Raw genomic sequence first — 22,966 nt, 5'->3', positions numbered from 1 at the left:
AAATTTGTTTATGTCATTCATCCACCTAGGAGCTTCAGACTTCATCCTATTCACATGGGCAGGCTTATAAAATATAATATGTATCCAGCTTAAAATAAAAATATTTCCCTCAAATATGAGAACTAAAATTAAGGGAATAGAAAATGCAGTGTTCTCCACTGAGATGCTATTTGCAGCCCCTTTGAGTACACAATAGTCATCCATGGTAACTTGGGGCCTTGAGAAAAAGACACTGACTTTCTTTTATTCTGTTTTTCCACATTCTCTCTTTTACCACTCTGTAGCCCTGAGGAATAACTTGGACGTCAGTTGTTCTTTGACTACTTGAAGGGAAGACAGATTCTATTTAACATTAGAGATGAAGAAATGGTTAGAATTTCGACACAGTAATTATCTAGATTGCCAAAACAAAATACGAATTCTTTAGAATTTATCAAAAGAGTATGTCGAGAGTCTTTTTACTTTTTAGAGTAAATATGACACAAGGGGTAGCTTTAGAACAAGCTAACGTTACTAGGATTCAGGCAGGTGCAACTGGTACAGTTCAGTAGTACATAAATGACTCAAACAAATGTACTCTAGACCGGAAACTTAAGTTACAAAATATAGTCAATATTACAATTAATACAGGTAAGTAAAAACCATTGCTCTCAGATTCTGCACACTTAAAAAAAAACCCATAAACTTTATACAATAATCAAAATCACGCATTTCTACTCCAATTATTAGGGCATATTACAAACACACATAAGCCTAAAAAGTTACGGTCACATTTTGGTTTTGTTCCAGTGATGCACAATCGCATGAAATGTTCTATCTGTTTCGTGTGAAATAAACATTTGGCTGAAGTGCAACAGCCGCTGAATTAACAATATTTCCATAAAAATGTTCAGACTAAAATAATCCCAAACATCGCAGTGTTTAGGATTACTTTGAGAGTCCTTACAAAGAGTCCTTATGAATCATAGAAATAGAAGCAGTTAGGACATTTCAGTGTATTTTGTCTGTTTTGTTTTTTCTAACACGAGTAAACAAATACTGGATTTAAAGTGCTGCTTCTTTCTCCTCTCCCTTCGATTCTCCCTCGCCTAGAAGATCAGGTCTGTATTCGTTTTTAGAATCTCCAAGGAAAGCTGGAAACAAACTGAGCGACAGTCAAGTCTGTTTGTCTCGAAAGTCAGTGATGGCTTTCCACAGTGTACACAGCATCCCTCCCCTGTTTAAAGACAAGAACATGGTGAAGAGATCACTTCATTTGAAACAATGCCCTTGAAATATGAAAGTGACTTCTTAGCTTTCAGTGGCTCTGATCAGAACATGAAGATCCCAAAGTCTTATCACTCATTATGTATTCTTTTTGTATATATTTTCTCCTCATCCCTCCATGCCTTTCCTTTCCACTCCCACAGACTACCAGGGCCCAAAGTGTCATTTTAGGCTTCCTGCACTTTTGAAATGTGTCTTTCTAGAGGTGGGTCAGAGTAATCATTATGTATGTGCTTGGCGTGATGGAAAAAACAAATTATTCTAAGAAACTATCAGATTATAGCAGGTATTTGGATGGCAAATCAGTACCTCATCCTGCTATTTCTATTAAGGATGATGCAATCACGAACCAAATTAGAGCATTTGTTGAAGGCAGCTTTAGAATATCTGTATGCTCTTAATCTGATGCGTTATCAAGAAAAGTCTTCCAGCTGACTCTGCATTTACTGATATAGACACATTGCTTATTAGAGCTCCCGATAATAGCCTGCTACAACTAACTCAGGTTTCTCAGAGCAGCTGAGAACTGGAGAGCTTCACCCAGGACTGTAGAGCTAGTGAGAGCTAGGTAGCGACCCAGGACGGAAGGGACCCAGGCTTCTTGATCTCAGCCCAGTGCTCTTTCCATCATGATGAGACTGAACAGAAAGAAAAGTGGTACCTTAGTCTCAGGCATTTTAAATCATCACGTGTAACATAGTAGAGAACATCTGCTAGTGAATAATCCTCAGCCAAAAACTGTGGAGAAAGTAAAATAGGCACAAATGTAAGATGTTTTATGTACTTTCAGTAAGTCGCAAACTATCCATAATGTAAACATTGGCAAGAATGAAAAAAAAAATCTAAAAGGAAATCCACGAAAGACATAATCTTTTGGAATTATTAGAAAAAAGTTCCCCCTATTACAGAATAATTACAAAGAAATACATCCATATGCCTTCCAGGAGCAAAAAGATTACAGGCAACACAGAATTTCTGATTGGTCTTCTGATGAATAGATAAGACTTGCTTGTAATTACACCTGCTACTTATAAGATAATGTTTTTATTTAGGGTTTACTGCTTTGTAGCTTTATTTTTCTCCAGTGGATAAAAAGTGTTGCTTACACTTAATTTCTGGTAAAATGTACTTTCCAACACTTACTACAAAATCAGAGTCCTGAATTTAAGTGAAGCTTTTAATTCTAAATCTTTTAAGAAGGGCAGTGATTTAGTGGATCATCAATTACTACTCCTTAATTTGGATTTGAACCTAAGTTAGAGGGAAAAATATTTTGATGAACTTGATTGGATACATTATTTCCCATAGGCAAGAGAGTCCTTTAAGTTTATTTAATTTGTTATGCAGATTTCTAAGGAGACCCTACATTTTATTTAGTGGTCCAATAAATTATCAAGTCAAGAGAAATACATCTTTATTCTTAGTTGTTTAAAAAATTTAAATATAAAACTGAAATCAATGTAATAGTGTACTGAGGCTCTTTCTATAAAATAATAAAAATATAACCTCTTACTATGTATATATGTGTATACATATTATGTAATCTTAAAACATAAAGAAATGCTATTCATGCTGACTACAAAAGCTCCCTATAGGGAGCAGAGATGAATTAGGTTCTTATAGACATAATATAGTTTATGTAGAAAGTGTCTGTTTCTGCCATAAGTTCACTAACTAGTCCAGTTTATTAAGTAGCAATAAATAGCGGCTGCCCAGTGCAGTCTAAGAATGTCACAAGAGAATTAAAAAGTTAACACACAAGAGAAAGAATCAGAAACAGAAGAACTTTTTTCTTTCAGTTCTGTCTTGATTTTTCCTACTCTTTTTTTTTTTTTTTCCTACTCTTTATTTTCAACTCAAAAACATAAAAATCCTTAGGAGTTCTGGACCACAGAGCTTTCACCTGCCTTGCACATTCTGCACCTCTACCCCCAAATAGTTTTCCCTTCTCATCTGCCCCCCACCCCAGAACATCCACACAGATAGTGTATTCCTACATACTCCTTTAGACTTCAGCTCACTGGTCATCTCAAAAAACCTTCCCCAGCTTCTCCCTCCCTCTGTCTCGCAACACTTGATAACCTTTCCTTCACAGAATTGACCAGAACATAATTACACTTGTATCTATGGGATTATTTGATTATCATCTGCCTACCCTGGTCTGTGAGGGCAGGGTTGGGTCTGCATTTCTCACCAGTGTACCCCCTGTACCTAGCACATAGTAGGCACTCAACATTATGAAACAAAGAGAAAGAATGCTTGTCCCACAGAATGTTTTCTTTACCCGACTTATAGTGTCTTCATCGGCTCCATTTTCTCTCAGCCATTCAGTAAGTTCGGAATCTTCAGTATTTGTGCCAGGAGAATTCAGGTGACACACAGGCAACCCTGGAATATCTAGAACAGCATGGAGAGGAGGGAAGGACGTTCTTAGCTTCAGCTAACAGAGGTCATCTGAGACCCTCCTGGTCAACATTTATTGATACTTTAAAAGATTTTTCTCTATCAGAGTATAATTAATAGAAACCATTGAGATTGGTAGTCTACATGATAATATAAATAAAACTCTTTAACACTGCTTACTATACTAGTAAATGGAGAGTCAGTGACAATAATTAATGATACTCCCACCTTATAGTTTCACATCAATTTTATAGCTTCATAGAATAAAATGGTACACCAAAATTGTACTGTGTGTTTTTCATGCAACAAAGATAAGCATGATTAGCAGAGCGCCATATAATTATAATAATCTCTTTTTCCACTATTTGCAATAATATGGAAGGACCATACATCTGAACAAAAAAAATATGAACCTTATTTTCCTCTAAACAGGCTAAATAAGATTGTCTAAAGATTGTCTTTCATACCCAATTTCTCACAGAATAGATTTCGTCAAAGTTCCATCTGACTTTTTTAAAAAATTGAGATAAAATTGACATATAACATTGTATTAGTTTAAGGTGTATCCTAACTTATGACTTTTTATTACTGTATCTTGATTCTGTTTAAGCCTTGTCAAGTTATAAGGGGGGGTGGGAACACTAGAAAACACAGAATACAAATGCAAAATGACAAAAAATATTATCTTATTCTAGTAATTTCATTGTGAAATCTTAAAAAGAAATAAGGACAAAAAGATGGAGAGCCCTACTTCAATAATACATAATCTCGGGAAACGGTGATTATGAATCGTCTTACTTTTACCGCACTTATAAGAAATGACAGCTTTGCTACCATTAAGAATTGGATTTTTTTTAAGGCAACTCCTGCTTGTAGTTGTGGGACAAGTGACAGATGCTGATTAAGCCATGACATAAAGCTACCTGTTGGCTTCCTGGCTTTTTGTGGCAGCCTGATTGAACAGTATTACTTTAAAATTTTCTGCTATTCACCTATTGGTTGGGACTTAAGCTTCAGGTGCTTAATTTCTTGGTCTTTTTCTTCAATAGCTTGATGAAGAAGTGCTTGTAATTCTTTCTCTTTCTGAATCAATTCTTCCAGTAATCTGCGGAAGGAAATTATATTGGTTGACAGGATAATAAAGCTAGAGCAGACACAGAGTGATCTCCTAGGCAAGGGCTTCTCACGCTGTCATGAACACAGACACCTCTGGGATTGTATTAAAATGCAGATTCTGATCCAGTAGCCTGGGGCTGGGGAGCGTTAGGGGAGGGACCTCTGAGCTTCTGCATTTCTAATGAGCTCCCAGCTGATACTCATGTTGCTGGTCCACAGACCCCCAGGTTGAGCAGCGAAGCTCTAGAAGGTGTGTTTCCAGACAAGAATTTAAAACTTCCACCCCCAGTTGTCTTCCAAAATCTTCAGGGATGTTGTTCTGTTTCTTTTTATGACCATAAATGGCAAAAAAGTTTATATATGATATTAACAGACCTATATTCTACATGTGTGGCCCCTCATCAAAAACAGTGTGTCAATATGGGTAATACAATAGGCAATGCAAAGCAGAAAGGTAGTCACTTTTTTTAAACTATGAAAATTTGAGAAGTAACTATAGGTGAGGCCACCTATAGTACCTGGCATATAATAAATCCTCAATAAATGTTAATGGTGGTTGCTTGGGTTGTTGTGGTTGTTACTGTTATTTCTCTCCTTCTAAGGGGAGCAGTGAAGTGGGTAAAAGGATAGCTGTGTTCCTGGTACATTCAGTTCCCAGTTGGCATCTGATGCATTCTCCAAAGAAACAAGGAGAAATATTATTACACATAGTTCTTACCCATGAAAGGTTCACTATACAACTGAGAGCCAAGTGGTAACCCACTCACCATTCTCAACACAGTTTTCTGGGAAAACATTCCAGGTTGTGAAGAGAGATGTTCTGATTTTTTAGAAAACCATCTTCAAGTAACTTGGATTCAGAATTATAACAATTTAAGATACATAATTATTTATAAGATCATCAAGGTACATTGTTGCATGCCCTATAGCTCTTAGCAAGCTGTATTTATTTTACTTTCTGAGTAGTGACAGATTTAACTCAGGGCCAGATTCCATTCCAAAAGTTTGTTTCTGCTTCAGCTGACATGGTCTGAAGACAGCCCAGCCCGACAGAAGGCAGCCCTGGGCCTTGTATCCTGGTTCAGCCACCCACTTCCTGTGTTAACCTTGACAAATGACACAACGCCTCTGGGCTTCAGTTTTCTCATTTGTCAAAAGGAAAAGTAGAACTTCCTGAAAGGATTGCTGTGAGCACTAAATGAGACAGTATAGGTAAAGTGCCAAGCACAGTGCCTGGCCTTTAAGAAGGGCTGTTTTGTTCCCTGCTGCCGCCTCAGGCCCCGGAAAAGAGGCCATCCAGGGCTTAATAGGGTTTTTTTCCCTGACCCCCAGGCTCCACCCCTTTTCCACACAACAGAGACACGTGAGGCCATTAGGTACGAGAAAGGGTCACAGTAGAGTAGGTAGCAGAGGTGAGACAAAAGGAAAACACAATGAGAGGCAGACAGAAAGTGGTTCCAGGAAGACAGTGTGTTTAAAGACAATTGTACAACTGCAGAGTAAACAGTGCACAATTAGGTGGATTAAGCAGTAGGAACTGAAAGCAAGAGGGAAGCAGAGGATTAAGGGAGACTTTTATCTACTCTAATACGAATGATATTCAAAGAAATGGATAGCAAGCTCATTATGAATTTTTTTTAAGTTGGCAACTTTTTGGTCTGGTATATATTTTTGTCTTTCTCGCTAATTTACGTGTATGGAATAGTGACAGCATATTCTTATTGTTTTTCTCAAAGAACACAAGTGAAATTTTCTAGAATTTAACCCATGTTTACCTAGACTATATATTTCCTTTTTATCTTAAAAGCCAGAACGTAATATTGGAAGCAAAGCATTGACAGGCCACCTCATTTGTCCCAAATCCAGCTCTCAAAATTATTTATTTTAAGGGCATATCCACCCAGTCCATCAGTTTTATTTTTACTTTGTCTTCAGTTAGTAGGGAAATCCTTTGAAACCAAGGCAAATGACTGCCTCTCTGTTCCAGAGACCTTTGCCAAGGATCAGCCATGAGGTCAATTTTTTAACTCAGATGGGTGTGGGTGGGGAGCTGGGTTGATGGGTAATTCCAGAATTGCAGGAAAGGGAAATGAGATAACCAGTCAGCTCCTCCTGAGTTCGATTTTAACTACCTCTGCAGTACTGTCCCGACTCCTTGTGTGAAGCAAGTTATTGTCAGAACGTTTTCTGTAAGCATATACTTTAAGTAAAGCATACATTCTAAAGCTATTTTGTTATTTTCTGCCATTTAGTATTATCGATAATCCAATCATCAAGAGCTGGATAAACGTGATGTATCTTTATCAGTGATTATCCTAAATATAAGCTTAAGATTTCTAGCCCGAGGGTTTACAAGCTTTCCTAAAATCACACTAACATTTCCTCAATTTATTTTGCAATATATGTACATCTATATATGTAAAGCAAGGAATATTCCACTGAAAGCTACAAGGACCAATATAGACATGACCAGCCCCTGATCAGCACTTGGACAGAAGCAGCTGCCCTTTCTTTAAATCCTAAGTGAAGTGAATGTTGTACCTGGTCTCACTTTTCTGGGGGTGATGGAGCTGTGGGAGATCCTACTAGAAAAAGAAAAAAGGAGGCCAACAACCATATAGATTTCACAGATACATGTGTAAATACACAGAGAAAAAACAAACGAGGGGGCCCTTGTAAGAACTGTTAACAACATACTAATGTAGTAAAGAAATGTGGTCAGTCTTGCGGGCAGACGTGGGAAGCAGGCCCTCAGCTAGCTTAAGACCCTCAGAAAAGAGATGTGAAGACCTGAAGAAAGCAGCCGGAGAAAGGCAGCCCTCAGGGACTACAGATGGATCGAGCATGGTGGACAGATGGCGGGGACGGGGTGTAAGTCAGGGTAACGCAAATGGACTGAGGAGAGAAGGAAAAGACTGCACTCAGGAGAGACACGTTCTAGTGACATAAGCCAGGATACGTAGACGGAAGGTTCAGGGGCCAGAGGAGCAAATGCACCAGCTCACTGGTAAATAAAGTAGCTCTACTGTCTGGACGGCATGGGCAGGGCAGGGTTGGGTGGCTGGACCCAAATAGTTATGAGTGCACTTTCCTCCTCCGAGGATCAGAGAAGGGTATGAAAAAACAATTCCAGGACTGAGCGACAGACAGTAAACTGAAGAGAAGTGACTGAAGTCGACGGCTACTATAATGGATGGAGCGTCCTAATGGGACTATTACTTGAGAAGAGCAGGAAGATTTCGATGAAGTCTTAGAAAAGGCTCCCGTTCTTTTCCACTAAGCAACAGAGATGCGAAGTAAAGAGCTGGGTTTCAGAGAACAAGACTGGGATAAGGAAGTCAGAAAGCCACTTTCCCTTTATTCAGAAAGTTTTCTGTATGTAAATCACAGAAGATATGTATGGATTTACTTAATCATGCAACTAAAATTCATGTTTCTAAATATAGGATGAGGTTTGTACTACTCATACAAGCTTGGTATTCAAGCTTATCAAAAACCTGAACTTATGACTAAAAATAAAATGGTTTTATCTCCCCGGTGAACAACTTGGATTTTCAACTAAGCTTGCTAAATATTTGAACCACATTTATTGATTCACTCCAAAAAAAATAGTTTTCCCTGTCAAAACCCAAAGTCATAAAGTCAGTTGCCCACATGTCAACTGTAACCAGCACAGGAAGCTATAAATCATAAAGATTCAGACCTTGAACTGTGCCAACATCTGTGAAGAACAGGAAATATTTACTGTTCATTTAATAACCTGATCATGTGGGTTCGGTGTTATCAAGCTCTCAAAGAAAAATTAAACTCCAGATATGACACAGCATATTAAAAATAAAGCAGAATCACAAATGTGGTCAACAGATCATCCTTTCAAAGTTTTAAAATGAAAAGCTTTTGAACCATTAATTTTATCTCCTCCAGAACAGAGCTCTTCCTCTCCTGAAAGAACCTGATATTCCAAATCACAGGCTCTCAAGAACACAAACTCTCTGCCTGTCTCTCAGCTATCTGTTGGATGGTACACGCTGCTCTGAGTCTGCATCCCAGAGAGTCTGTGAGGTTACAACTAAGTTACTCTGAAAATCTCAGTGCACTTGGAGATAAAGCAGTGATCAAAGAAGAGCTGCTGAAGGACTGAACTGGTAGAAGCAGAAAACGTATTTGACTAAAAAGACTAATAAATCTCTCATTTTAATGAATAAAGCATTAAATCAAGTTTATATGAATGGGATAAAGGAATAATATTTTGTATATTCTGCAGACCAATCTTTAAAGTAGACCCCAAACACATGCAGTTATATAAAAGTAAGAAAAAAGAACCCACCCATGTCAGAATAGGACTTACCTATTTGTTTCTATTTTCATCCTTCCAAGCTGTACATTCAGCGATCGGTGAGCACTCTGGGAGTCGTGGGATACAGTAGAACTGAGTGTGCTCACCCCTGAGGTGGCCACAGCATCTTCAAGGACCACATGAGGTCTTCGGACAGTTTGATTTGAAGGCTGTTCTTCATGGTCATCATCTGCATCCAAGTCTTCTTGATCGGCGGTATCACTCTCAGATGCGAGGCTAAAATGTGGCCTCAGTTCTGTTAAGCATATGATCAATAACACTGTTAATGAAATAAGAATGATTGCTTTAATTTCTTAAGACATGAATGTCATCTCCCCCGCTATCAGTAAGAGATGTATTCCCAACTGCTTTTCCAAAAGTGATGACGGATTTCTGCACATTACTGTAGATTTGTTTTTCCAGTGAATTTGCAAAATTCACAAGATGTATAAACTCAGAATGATCTAACTCAAACAGAAGAGAAACTTCCACGCTGCGCATAAGGTACGTGGGAAATATGTTAAAATCAGAAAGCAATTATATAAAAACCTGTTAAGAATATAAAAATTTGTTTACACAATTAAAATTCGTATTTTCAATTATATAATATCTGGCAACTATTAACTCACTTAGAAATGAGGAAATTGAGATATAGAGAGATTGTATAAACAAAAGTAAGAACACAGAATGCTTTTTGCTTGTAACATTCAAAAGGTAAGGGGGGGGCGTGTACTGAAAATGCCACACAATGCTTATATTCATTCTAGAAGACTATCTACTTTTGACTATTGGGTTAATTTTTGGTGTGTGTCCTACCCTAACCTGCTGACTAACCATTGAAATCTAAAGTGTAAAAGTTACAAGTCTCCAGCCTAAAAACGCTGTATGACACGAGTTCATCTGCATGTCACTTCAGAACTGGGGTGATACCTTCCCATGGGAAAAACTATTAAATTGTGATTAGGTTCTCAAAATGGCCCCCCAAAAGGAATTACATTCATAATTTAAGTGAAATCAGGGTAGCAGAAATACTGGGTCTTGGTTCCATATGCTATGACACATGGAACTTTTTTTTTTTGAATGAAAGATTCTTTAAATTCTATAGTCTTTTACAACTTTCGAAAGTTTCACACACATGATTTTATATAAACCCATAATAACCCTTATTTTCCCTCTACCCTCGCATTGCCCCTCCCCCGTTCCCTCTCCCCACTGGTAAACACTTGTTTGTTCTCTGTATCAGTGAGTCTGCTTCTTTGTTTCATTCACTAGTTTGTTGTCTTTTTTAGATTCCACATATAAGTGATAATAATATTTGTGGAAAGTTTGTATTTGTCTTTCTCTGTCTGACTTATTTCACTTAGCATAATGCCCTCCAAGTCCATCCATGTTGCTGCAAAGGGCAAATTTTCATTCTTTTGTATGGCTGAGTAGTATTATACACACACACACACACACACACACACACACACACACACACACATCTTCTTTAGCCATTCATCTGTTGACACCTTGGCAGTTGTAAATAACGCTGCTATGAACATTGGGATACGTGTATCTTTTCAAATTACTGCTTTTGCTTCTTTTGGATATATCCCCAGGAGTGGAATTACTGGGTCATATGGTAGGTCTGTTTTTAGTTTTTTGAGAAACCTCCATACTGTTCTCCACAGTGGCTGCACCCATTTACATTCCCACCAACAGTGTAGGAGGGTTCCCTTTCCTCCACCTCCTCACCAACATTTGTTATTTGTGTTCTTTTTTAAATTTTTAAAAATTTATTTATTTTTGGCTGTGTTGGGTCTTCGTTTCTGTGCGTGGGCTTTCTCTAGTTGTGGCGAGCGGGGGCCGCTCTTCATCGCGGTGCACGGACCTCTCACTGTCATGGCCTCTCTTGTTGCGGAGCACAAGCTCCAGACACGCAGGCTCAGTAGTTGTGGCTCACAGGCCTAGTTGCTCCGCGGCATGTGGGATCTTCCCAGACCAGGGCTCGAACCCGTGGCCCCTGCATTGGCAGGCAGATTCTCAACCACTGCGCCACCAGGGAAGCCCTTTATTTATTTATTTTTTAATATTTGTGTTCTTTTTAATGACAGCCATTCCGACAGGTCTGAGGTGATGTCTCATTGTGGGGCACCTGGAACTTTCATTAGATCACAGAACCCACCGAGAATCTGATGAAAGCCAATGGAGATTCTCCCCAGAAGAGAAGCACATTCATACAGCATTTTCCCTGGATTTCCTGAGGGCTCACTGACTCCCTGCAGCCTGTTCCGAGTGTCTGTGAACCACAGGTTAAGAGCCCCTGTGCTGGGGGAGGGCTCTTAAGTGGGAGGGATGCAAGACCCCTCCCACCACTCCAGTATAGCCCTATGGCAACCAAAGGGCCTACCCATCGCCAAATCCTCCAGGTAACTTTTCTTTCTTTGCCTTACTGACCTGTGTATGGTATTCTCCTTTAAATCTTTGCTGCTGCTTCTCTTCGTCAGAGCCTTTTTGTCTACTACCTGTCCCTTAAAAGCTGGAACCTGAATTCCATTCTTCAGTTTTATGTTTCTACTTACTCTCCATGGATGAGCTCATTAAAATCTATGAGAGTAAGTACATGTGATGTGTGGATGACAATCTAGCCTGATTCTGTTACATCCAATACCTCTAAATATTCCTGTGCAGGAAGCACTTCAAATTCAACGATCTAAACAAGAACTCATCTTTTGCTCATAACAAAACCAGAGTGCCCTTTTTAGGGCCAGGTTTATGTAGCCCTGACTTCCTTTACCAATCTGTGTTTATTTTCAATTTTTTTTTATCATGGTGAAACAATGCATGACATAAAATGTACCATTTTAACCATTTCTAAAGGTACAGTTTAGTAGTGTTATGTTCACATTATTTTTCAACTCATCTCCAGAACTTCGTCATCTTGCAAAACTGAAACAATTCTGCATTCTCCCCTCCCTCCTGTCCTCGGCAACCACCATTCTACTTTCTGTGTCTATGAATTTGACTGCTATTGACACCTCGTGAAAGTGGAATCAGGCAGCATCTGCCTTTTTGTTACTGGCTTATTTCGCTTAGCATACGTCTTTAAGGTTTATCCATGTTGTAACATGTGTCAGAATCTCCTTCCTTTTCAAGGCTGAATAATATTCCATTGTATGAATATGCCACATTTTGTTTATCCATTCATCTATCATTGGACACTTGTGTTGCTTCTACCTCTTGGCTATTGTGAATAAAGCTGCTATGGACTTGGGTATGCAAATATCTCTTTGAGATCCTGCTTTCAATTCTTCTGAATATATACCCAGAAGAGGAATTGCTGGAACATATGGTAGTTCTATTTTTTTTTTTTTTTTTTTTTTTGCAGTACGCGGGCCTCTCACTGTTGCGGCCTCTCCCGTTGTGGAGCACAGGCTCCGGACGTGCAGGCTCAGCGGCCATGGCTCACGGGCCCAGCCGCTCCGCGGCATGTGGGATCCTCCCGGACCGGGGCACGAACCTGTGTCCCCTGCATCGGCAGGCGGACTCTCAACCACTGCACCACCAGGGAAGCTCATGGTAGTTCTATTTTTAATTTCTTGAGGAGCCACTATACTGTTTTCCATAGTGGCTGCAGCATTTTACAGCCTCATCAATAGTGCACAAAGGTTCTAATTTCTCCACATCCTCACCCTTTATCTCTTAAGGTTAACCAAGCTCCACCTCTACACTGCTTTTTTTTTTTTTTTTTGCATTATCTCCTTTCTCCTTCCAAAATTCTATTTCCTAGATCATCTATAGTAGGTGTGACTCAAAATCAGGTGTTTAAGTTTTGTAAGCCTGACACCTGGTATAGGTGCTAAGACATATTAGTCTCTCAAAAAATGTTGGCAGAATGGAAGTTATCCTACTAGGATTATTTGCATTTATAAGGGAACAAAACAGTGAAAAAAATCTTACTTTAAAAATAATTTAAGAGAGTTCAATTCTATATTAAATTAGAGCAAGAGTAGGCCTTTTAAATTTTCTAAATTTTTTCTCATGGTCTCTAAACTGAAATTTTAAAAACAATTTAAAAGTTTTATTGTCCTGCTGAATATAATCTCACTTTGGGGGAAGGAAAATTTCTGATATTTATTATTACATTTAAATGTTCCCTTACATTCCCCTAACTCTGTACACTTTAAATTATCATATATTATCATTTTACTTATGTGCAAGTGACTAAAAATTTTTCTCAGTAATTAGAAAAAAGTAGAAAATTGTAGGGACTTTTCTTGTGGTGCAGTGGTTAAGAATCCGCCTGCCAATGCAAGGGACACGGGTTCAATTCCTGGTCTGGGAAGATCCCACATGCCACAGGCAACTAAGCCTGTGTGCCACGACTACTGAGCCTGGGCTCTAGAGCCTGCAAGCCACAACTACTGAGCCTGTGTGCCACAAGTACTGAAGCCTGCGCGCCTAGAGCCCGTGCTCTGCCCCAAGAGAAGCCACCGCAATGAGAAGCCCACACACCGCAATGAAGAGTAGTCCCTGCTCGCCACAACAAGAGAAAGCACGCGCACAGCAACGAAGACCCAATGCAGCCAAATAAATAAATAAATAAATTTATTTAAAAAAAAATTGTAAGTGAATGCAATACTTTGTTATTTTGGTCTTTCAATGGTGGCTCCCTGAGGACACATCATCGAATAGACATTGTAAAACATGCAAATGAGACAAAGCATCTGGTCTTTGTCCTCAAAGAGATAAGAACCTAAAGGAGAACTAGGGCAAATATACAGAAGAGTCATAAAAGCATGTACAAAGATAACATGTGTCAGCCAAGTGTCAGGAGAAAGGCAGGGACCCAGGGGACCCTGGAATGAGTGGATGGCATTTAAGCCCATGTGTGGGAAATTAGAGCGGGTGCATGTTTCCAAAACAGCAAGACAGGATCAAACAACGATATTATTCCCACCTCCCTACCCTCCCACTCCACCCCAACTGGTTAATTCCCCAGAGGAAAATAACTAGACCAAGCTTCTTCTTTTTTTGTGTGTGTGTGTTACACGGGCCTCTCACTGTTGTGGTCTCTCCCGTTGTGGAGCACAGGCTCCGGACGCGCAGGCTCAGCGGCCATGGCTCATTGGGCCCAGCCGCTCCGTGCCATGTGGGATCTTCCCGGACCGGGGCATGAACCCGTGTCCCCTGCATCGGCAGGTGGACTCTCAACCACTGCGCCACCAGGGAAGCCCTAGACCAAGCTTCTTTAACACAAGGTATTTCTGATGCCTATTAGGATCACAATACTTGTCAGAACGACGTATGATCCTTGCATCAAGCATTGCATATAGTTTACAATGCTGGTCATTTTACATTAATGTCTACATGGGGCACATGACTGATTCAGCTTCACAGCTGGTAGTAATACCAAGTGCTCTAGCAGTTTAAACAATTAGAGTTTCTATGAGAAGTGTGCCTACACTGTCGATTCTCTCTACCTTAGCACTGCCAACACGATCTCACGCTCAGCATTTCTCCATCTGGTCACCCACAGCCAGACTGTACTTGAGGAGCAACAACAGATACTTAACGTTGCCAGTAATCCACAGGCTGATCCTTGATGACAAGTTGGAAAACAGCCCGAGAAAAAAAACTCTTAAGGGGCTTGCACCGTACTCTCTGTTCTGTGAGCTCTTTTTCAGAAGAAAGAAGATTGAACACTTTATTTTTTACTTTTCATTGTGAAATAGTTTTAGGATAACAGAAAAGTTGCAAACACAGTACAGAGAGTTCCTGTATATCCTTTAGCAGCTTGCCCTAAACTTAACATCTTAACGCAACTTTGGCACTATTAACAAAACCAGGAAGTTAACTTGGATACAATAGTATTAACTAATCTATAGACCTTATTTGAATTGCACTGGTTTTCCCAAGAATGTTCTTTTTCTGATCGGGGATCCTACAATGCATTAGTTGTCATGTTTCTTAGTCTCTGCCAATCTGTGACAGTACCCTAGCATTTTTTTCTTTTTAATAAATTTATTTATTTATTTTTGGCTGCATTGGGTCTTCGTTGCTGTGTGCAGGCTTTCTCTAGTTTCGGTGAGCGGGGCTACTCTTCATCATGGTGCGCGGGCTTCTCAGTGCAGTGGCTTCTCCTGCTGCAGAGCACGGGCTCTAGGTGCACAGGCTTCAGTAGTTGTGGCACGGGGGCTCCAGAGCCCAGGCTCAGTAGTTGTGGCGCATGGGCTTAGTTGCCCCACGGCATGTGGGATCTTCCTGGACCAGGGCTCGAACCCGTGTCCCCTGCATCGGCAGGCGGATTCTTAATCACTGGGCCACCAGGGAAGTCCTAACCCTAGTATTTCTTTATCCCCCATGACCTCCTTAGTTTTGAGGAGTACTGGTCAGTTTTTTTTGTACTGTGTCTCATTTTTATTCACGTATGTCTTGTCATGATGAGGTTGTGGCTCTGCACTTTTGACAAGAATACCACAAATGTGATGTTGTGCCCTTCTCAGTGCATCATATCAAGAGGTACATAATGCTGATGTGTCTTATTACGAGTGATGCTTACCTTGATCTTTTGATAAAGGGGGTGTCACTGTTTTCTCTTTGTAATTTAGTAGATATCTCGTGGGGAGATTCCCCAAGACCATTCAAATATCCTGCTTCTCAGCACACTTTTACCTACTGATCTTGACAGCCATTGATTGTTCTTGCTTGCAATAATTATTACTGTGATGTTTGCCTAATGGTGATTTTCTATCTCCCTCATTCCTTCTACATTTATTAATTGGAATTCTACTAAAAAAAAGAGCTGGTGGGCTTCCCGGGTGGCGCAGTGGTTGAGGGTCCGCCTGCCGATGCAGGGGACACGGGTTCGTGCCCCGGTCCGGGAAGATCCCACATGCTGCGGAGTGGCTGGGCCCGTGAGCCATGGCCGCTGAGCCTGCGCAGCCTGTGCTCCACAACGGGAGAGGCCACAACTGTGAGAGGCCCGCGTACCGCAAAAAAAAAAAAAAAAAAAAAAAAAGCCGGCCCTTCTCCTCCATATAGTTATTTATTTAATTACTTATATCAGTATGGACTCATGGATGTTTAATTTATTCTATGGGCTATAATCCATCACTATTATTCTTTTATTTTAATTTTTGCTTAATTTGTTCTGGCTTAGACTTTGGGGAACTCCTTCAAGCTGTCTCCAGTGTCCTTTGAATAAGCTTCCATCCCTTGGGGGCACTTCATTACTTTCTGCCATCACAGTATGTTCCAAGTTCATCTTGTATTTCCCCTGCCCTAGGCCTGGAAATCAACCATTTCTCCAAGGAGCTCTGATTCCTTTTATTAGAGAATGGTGTTTAGAAACCAAGATCTGGGTTCTCTCAACAAACACATCTAGGAAAATGTATGTATTGATGATGGTATACTTTTGAATTTGTTGGTTTCTTTAGCATGTTTTTTAAAATTTGGTAGGTAAATTGTAGTATTTTGTCATCTAAAAGGAATTTTTATCAGGGGACTATAAAGAGAGACATTTTTAGTGTTTCTTTGAATCTTAATTGTATAACAAAATCTTTAGGGACATTTGGAAATTTGATGGAATTGTCAAATGCTTGAAATCAATCCCTCTTCTTCATATATTTCATCATTTATATGTTGGTGTACAGTGTACATTGTCTTCCCCTATCTCGAGAGGAATATAAAAAAATACTTTCTTAATGTAATTCTCTAAAATTTCCACTTCTTATTTTATTTTAAAAATTATTACTGGGGCTTCCCTGGTGGCGCAGTGGTTGGGAGTCCGCCTGCCGATGCAGGGGACATGGGTTCGTGTCCCGGTCCGGGAAGATCCCACATGCCGCGGTAGCGGCTGGGCCCGTGAGCCATGGCCGCTGAGCCTGCGCGTCCGGAGCCTGTGCTCCGCAACGGGAGAGGCCACAGCAGTGAGAGGCCCGCGTATCGCAAAAAAAAAAAAAAATTATTACTATTTTTTTGGCTGCACCACACGGCTTGCAGGACCTTAGTTCTCCGACCAGGGATTGAACCCGTGTCCGCTGCAGTGGAAGTGTGGAGTCCTAACCACTGGACTGCCAGGGAATTCCTTTTTTTTTTTTGGTCCACTTTTTTTTTTTTTTTTTTGCGGTACGCGGGCCTCTCACTGTCCGTGGCCTCTCCCGTTGCGGAGCACAGGCTCCGGATGCGCAGGCCCAGCAGCCATGGCTCACGGGCCTAGCCGCTCCGCGGCATGTGGGATTTTCCCGGACCGGGGCACGAACCCGTGTCCCCTGAGTCGGCAGGCGGACTCTCAACCACTGCGCCACCAGGGAAGCCCTGGTCCACTTTTTAAAATGCTTCCAAACAGTCATTTCAGTTGTCATCAGAGACCCCTAGCGGCCTCAAAGAAGCCAATTCACAGTGGAAGGACAAATAACTTTCCTTAGCAAACCCTTTGCATAAAGAACGCGCCTTGCTCTGCACATGGCTGGGTTAAAGCAGTGCCCATCATAGGGACACCCATGCGAGGAGACATGCCTCGCTGCCCTGTCCCTGTCACTCTCTCTAAACTTAACAGTGTTTCACCTACAGTGTGATAATCAGTGTGCTTTATAAACTTTTTATTTTGGAAGAATTTTAGATTTACAGGAACACTGCAAAGATAATACAGAGAACTCCCGTATACCTTCCACCCAGTTCCCCCAGTACATCTTATGTAACTATGGTACCTCTGTCAAAACTAAGAAATTAACATCAGTACGGTACCAACTAAATTAACTAAACTACTGACTACTTTCAAATTATGCCAGTTTTTCACTGATGTTCTTCTTCCTATTCCAGGATACAATTCATTGCATTTAGGTAATCCATTTTAAAAGGATTTTTTTTAAACAAAAATTAGATTAACAGTTTATTTATATGCTAGTTAAATTATTTCAAAGTATAATCCCTCTCTCCTCTCCTCATTTGAGCATTCTTAATTTAGGCTACTACTGGATATAACTCATGGCTTATACCTATCGCTTTTACTGATACACACCTAACCTCTCTCACCTCTTGTATCTTTTGGGTTTATAACCCCTCTTTGGTACATTTCCCACATCCAAGCTTATTCCAGTGATCAACCATCTAAACATAAGTATGTGCTGACTTCCTTAGAGCATTACAGTAGGTTTCCATCAGCTTTAGATTCCTCAGGTTCACACCCAACCGCTAGTCATGCATTTCAAAGGCTCTCTAGGATTTTTTTCGAAGTTCTGCAAATATTTTCACACTAATTTGTTATAACCAGGTGAAACTCATTTACTTATTGTTTCAACCAATATTTATCAGGAGTCTATTATTTTCCAGGCACCATGATGGACAGTGTGTTTAGCACAGAATAAAATAAAACAGACCCTCTGATGAGGGCAACAGCTATTAGACAAGAAAATAAAAGGAGTTTCTGATTGATGCAAGTATCGCCAATGGGGAAAAACCATTTCCAGGGAGAGAGAGTGATGCGGAGCCTACTGTAGACTTCGGGGTTGGTCAGGACTCTGCAGAGGCATGCTGTAAGGCACAAGAATGCAAAGGTAGGTGGCAGGAGGGACGAGGGGTGCAGGTGCGCTCTTTAGAGGAAGAGCACGTTCAGGGACGTTAAAACTTCTTCCATTCCTTCCTTTCATAAGAAAGAAAGAAGTTAATTCCTCACTCTCAAACCAAACAAGGTATTCTGAGAGAAGAGAGGGAATTCCACAACTCAGAAGGGTTGATGATAACTTAAAAGTTTGTGGTACCATTTATAAATAACATAAAATTTAAAATGTTTCATACTTATATTTTTAGATTTCTATTTTAGAACACTTTATAATACATGTAAAATTAGTACAATAGATCATGTTTCTAATTCGTATATCTAAATCAATCTATTTCTCTATCCATATCCACACAATACACACACACACACACACACACACACACACACACACACACATGTACGGTGGAAGAGCTCTGCTTAAAATTTTTATTAATGCGTACACTATCAAAAGACTTTGGGGGCTTCCCTGGTGGCGCAGTGGTTGAGAGTCCGCCTGCCGATGCAGGGGACACGGGTTCGTGCCCCGGTCCGGGAAGATCCCACATGCCGCGGAACGGCTAGGCCCGTGAGCCATGGCTGCTGGGCCTGCGCATCCGGAGCCTGTGCTCCGCAACGGGAGAGGCCACAACAGTGAGAGGCCCGCGTACCGCAAAAAAAAAAAAAAAACACTTTGGAAGATTGTCTTAGAATATGAATACATCTCTCCCTTACTCCATAAAACCTGGTTTCATGAACACTACCCCTTTTGTATCTCACTGCAAACACAGCTGGGACCTGTCTAGCCCAGTGATTTCTAAACCTGGCTGTGTATCAAAATGACCTGGAAGCTGGATGAAAATCAGGTTCCTGGGTTGTATCCCCAGAAGATTCTCACCCAGTCCGGGACGAAGCTCTGAAAGCTGTAATTTAAAGAGCTCCTTACATCACACAGTTCATTACATCACTCAATGCACTGGCAGGTGTGGGAACCACTGGTAAAGGATGACATGGGAATATGTTTTGTGGGCACAGATATCTGTATATTGAAATGCATACGTATTTGGGTCACCTGTATAGTTTTCTCTTTGTCTTCATATCCAACTATGCTCTTTAAAGACAAGGAAGCAAGTCTTCCTCATTCATAGTAAACGTTTTGCTGGGTGTACCATTGCTCAGACTATATGCACTAGATAAATATTATTTGGTGGCATTGAAAGATTAAAACAAAAAGGTTAACCTGGTCTTAAAAACAGTGAGGAGACACCGTAAATGATAATGAACAGTAATTGAAAATATCAAACACTAAATATTTACCAAGTAATTAAGTATTTCTGACCTGGAACCAGAATGGTAATGGCTGTCTGCACCGCCTTTCGGATGATACTGTCTAAGGCAAACATCCAGTGTGGCTTGATATTATGATTCCGAAGAACTTTATTGACCTGGAGGAAGAGAGTGACATTTGGTCTACTTTAATATTTAATTGCAAATAACCTAGCTGATGCACACATCTGGACGACATTCCATCAACAAAAATAACTAAAAGGTTTCTTTACCTTGAATGGTGGATAATTTCTTTATGTCAGCGGAAAACAAATGCAAAATTGCCACTTCAAAATGAAGTTTGGTGACCCTCATGTAAGCAAGTGAGATACACCACTTAAATGAAAGGCAATCGGGTTAAATGGGAATGTTGCCTCTTTGGGACTCAGAACCTGTAGCTTCCGCCTTTCACGATGTCAGCAGATTGGATGGTGGAAGCGGTAAAGGAGGAAAAAAAGAGTCCAAGGGGATTTAAATAAAAGTAATTGCTATTCTTAAACGTTATAACTGCTGTTTAACACAACCAAGTGCTGCAGCTGGTGACTTGGAAACACCAGTAAAGGGGGAATATGAGTACATACATGCTACCTACAGATGTGCCACAGTGCACGCCTTGTTTTCCTTCCCACGCTTCCTTATATCTTATTTTTTTAACATCTTTACTGGAGTATAATTGCTTTACAATGGTGTGTTGCTTATACCTTTTTAAATGGGGGAATGATCTGCCAAACTCTTCCAGAAAAGCTGTTCACATTAAAAACCTTTGTTGTCAGGCTATCTTTTTTTAGTGACTAGTTATATTTCACATATTTAAGTAGACACTGAAGTAGATATATGCATTACCTTTCTTTTTCTTTTTAAAAATTATGGTAAAATACACATAACATAAAATTTACCATCTTAACCATTGTTAAATGTATATAGTTCAATGGCTTAAGTACATTCACATTGTTGTGCAAGCATCACCACCTTCCATCTCCAGAACTCTTTTCACCTTGCAAAACTGAAACTCTACACCCATTAAACAACAATTTCCCCTTGCCCTCTCCACCCAGCCCCTGACAACCACCATTCCACTTCCTGTCTATGAATCTGACTATTGAAGGTATCTCACATAAGTGAAATCATACAGTATTTTTGTGTCTGGCTTATTTCACTTAGTGTAATATGTCAGAACTTCCTTCCTTTATAAGGATGAATAATATTCCATTGTATGTATAAGCCGTGCACGTTACCTTTTAATTTTTATTTATTTATTTTTTAAAATATTTATTTATTCGGCTGCACTGGGATCTTTAGTTGCAACATGTGGGATCTTTAGTTGCGGCATGTGGGTTCTTAGTTGTGGCATGCATGTGGGATCTAGTTCCCTGACCAGGGATCAAACCCGGGCCCCCTGCATTGGGAGTACGGAGTCTTAACTGCTGGACCACCAGCTAAGTCCCCACATTACCTTTTTAAAAATAACTTTTATCATAAGGCTAAGAGAGGCTTATCTAAAATTTGAGTTAACTCCACTAATTTCTGGTTGACACGGGCATCTAAGAAAAGAGGCTATTTTCCCAACAGGGCTCTGACTTGAGATCTAAGAAGACGCTGGGGAGAAGGGGACCTAGCTGTAATCTCACACCAAAAGCTGGAGCTCCAGTTGCTTATTCCTGCCCTTGGTCCACCTTCATCAAAATCCCCCAGTTTAGACGGCAGTCTGTCTGAGGAATTCCTCAGAATAGTTGCTCCTAAGGAAGCGAACCATTGCAAGGTTCCCACCTGTTCTAGGAAGTCCTTTCAGACTGATTTTGTCCTGGTACTTTCATAAAGGACTTGCCTGTTTATTTGACAAATGCGGGTATAACATTTAGTAACTAAGAATATTTCTCTCGAGGGTCACAAATAGTAAATGGAAGAGGGGTCCTTTATCACCACGACCAGCTTCTCATAGCCCTTCATTAAACAGTATATTATATCCGGCCCATTCTTTGGGTTCATTCCCATCCTGGACAGTGAGTGAGCAAGAACGGTGTGTGTGTGTGTGTGTGTGTGTGTGTGTGTGAGAGAGAGAGAGAGAGAGAGAGGGAGACCTGGCCTGTGGCCCAGGATTACAACTTACCCACTCTCAATCTGAATTCTACTTGCCTATTTGCCTTCCAGTCTCTAGGCTGGAAGCCAAATGTGTAGGCAAGTACAAAGTCACTAAATTATTTCATTTGGTTTGCAGATGGCTGGGGCTCGCTAGTTACAGAGTGAGTGTGCCTTTAGCATTTAATATTAGTGATAGGCTTTGCTCTCATTTTCCATGACCCCAATCGAGTCAGGAGCGTTGCCCTGCCCACAGTACAGCACAAGACTGAGAGGCTAACACAGAGCTCCTGAGAGCACAAGTGGCCACTGAAGGATTACAATTTGGTTTTAAATCAGGGATCATTTGATGCACCAAATGCAGTTGTCAAGACATGGCCTATGTAGGAGCAATAAACACATTAGGAGTGAGTCAGTTTGGGGAATTTAAATAAAATTATGCAAAGTGCTTCCCTATTCACACGACAGGCACTGTCAAGAACTCTCTCTCTCTCTTTTTTTTTGAATTTTATTTTATTTATTTTTTATACAGCAGGTTCTTATTAGTTATCTGTTTTATACATATTAGCGTATACATGTCAATCCCAATCTCCCCATTCATCCCACCACCATCCGCCCCCCCTGCCACTTAAGAACTCTCTTATTTCAGTCTCCCACACCTCGTAAGGGCCTTCCGGGAAGGACCTCAGGCTTTTTTTGGTACACGGTTCCACAAACAAGTCTCATTCAAGAATATCGCATATGGTTTGAATCAGGCTTCTGGAAAACTGGCTTCAAGTCTGTGTTGCATAGCAACTCAATATGAGAGAGAGGAATCCTCAGCGATCTCTCACCAGATCCTGTGAATTAATTTTCATCCAGTGATGCCCTGTGCTCTGAAGTACATTGCTGGCTAGGAAATAGTGAATATTTATTAAACAAGT

At 40.4% G+C, this 22,966-nt stretch overlaps 1 protein-coding gene across 1 annotated transcript in view; it reads right to left on the bottom strand.

The window, feature by feature from the left end:
• Positions 1 to 425: 425 nt before the first annotated feature.
• The window catches only part of MAP3K5 (mitogen-activated protein kinase kinase kinase 5), a 216,462-nt gene continuing 193,921 nt past the window's right edge, over positions 426 to 22,966 (bottom strand). Inside the window, exons 25-30 of the mRNA XM_065889145.1 lie at positions 19,981 to 20,086; positions 9,134 to 9,377; positions 4,662 to 4,774; positions 3,551 to 3,663; positions 1,928 to 2,004; positions 426 to 1,216 (exon numbers count right to left, since the gene is read on the bottom strand). Coding sequence (XP_065745217.1) covers positions 1,156 to 1,216; positions 1,928 to 2,004; positions 3,551 to 3,663; positions 4,662 to 4,774; positions 9,134 to 9,377; positions 19,981 to 20,086 — 714 coding nt within the window. The 3' untranslated portion in view covers positions 426 to 1,155. The remainder of the gene's footprint in view (positions 1,217 to 1,927; positions 2,005 to 3,550; positions 3,664 to 4,661; positions 4,775 to 9,133; positions 9,378 to 19,980; positions 20,087 to 22,966) is intronic.

Source organism: Phocoena phocoena, chromosome 12 (genome assembly GCF_963924675.1).
Source record: "Phocoena phocoena chromosome 12, mPhoPho1.1, whole genome shotgun sequence".
NCBI lineage: Eukaryota > Metazoa > Chordata > Mammalia > Artiodactyla > Phocoenidae > Phocoena > Phocoena phocoena.
This window is presented reverse-complemented; position numbering and strand designations above follow the sequence as displayed.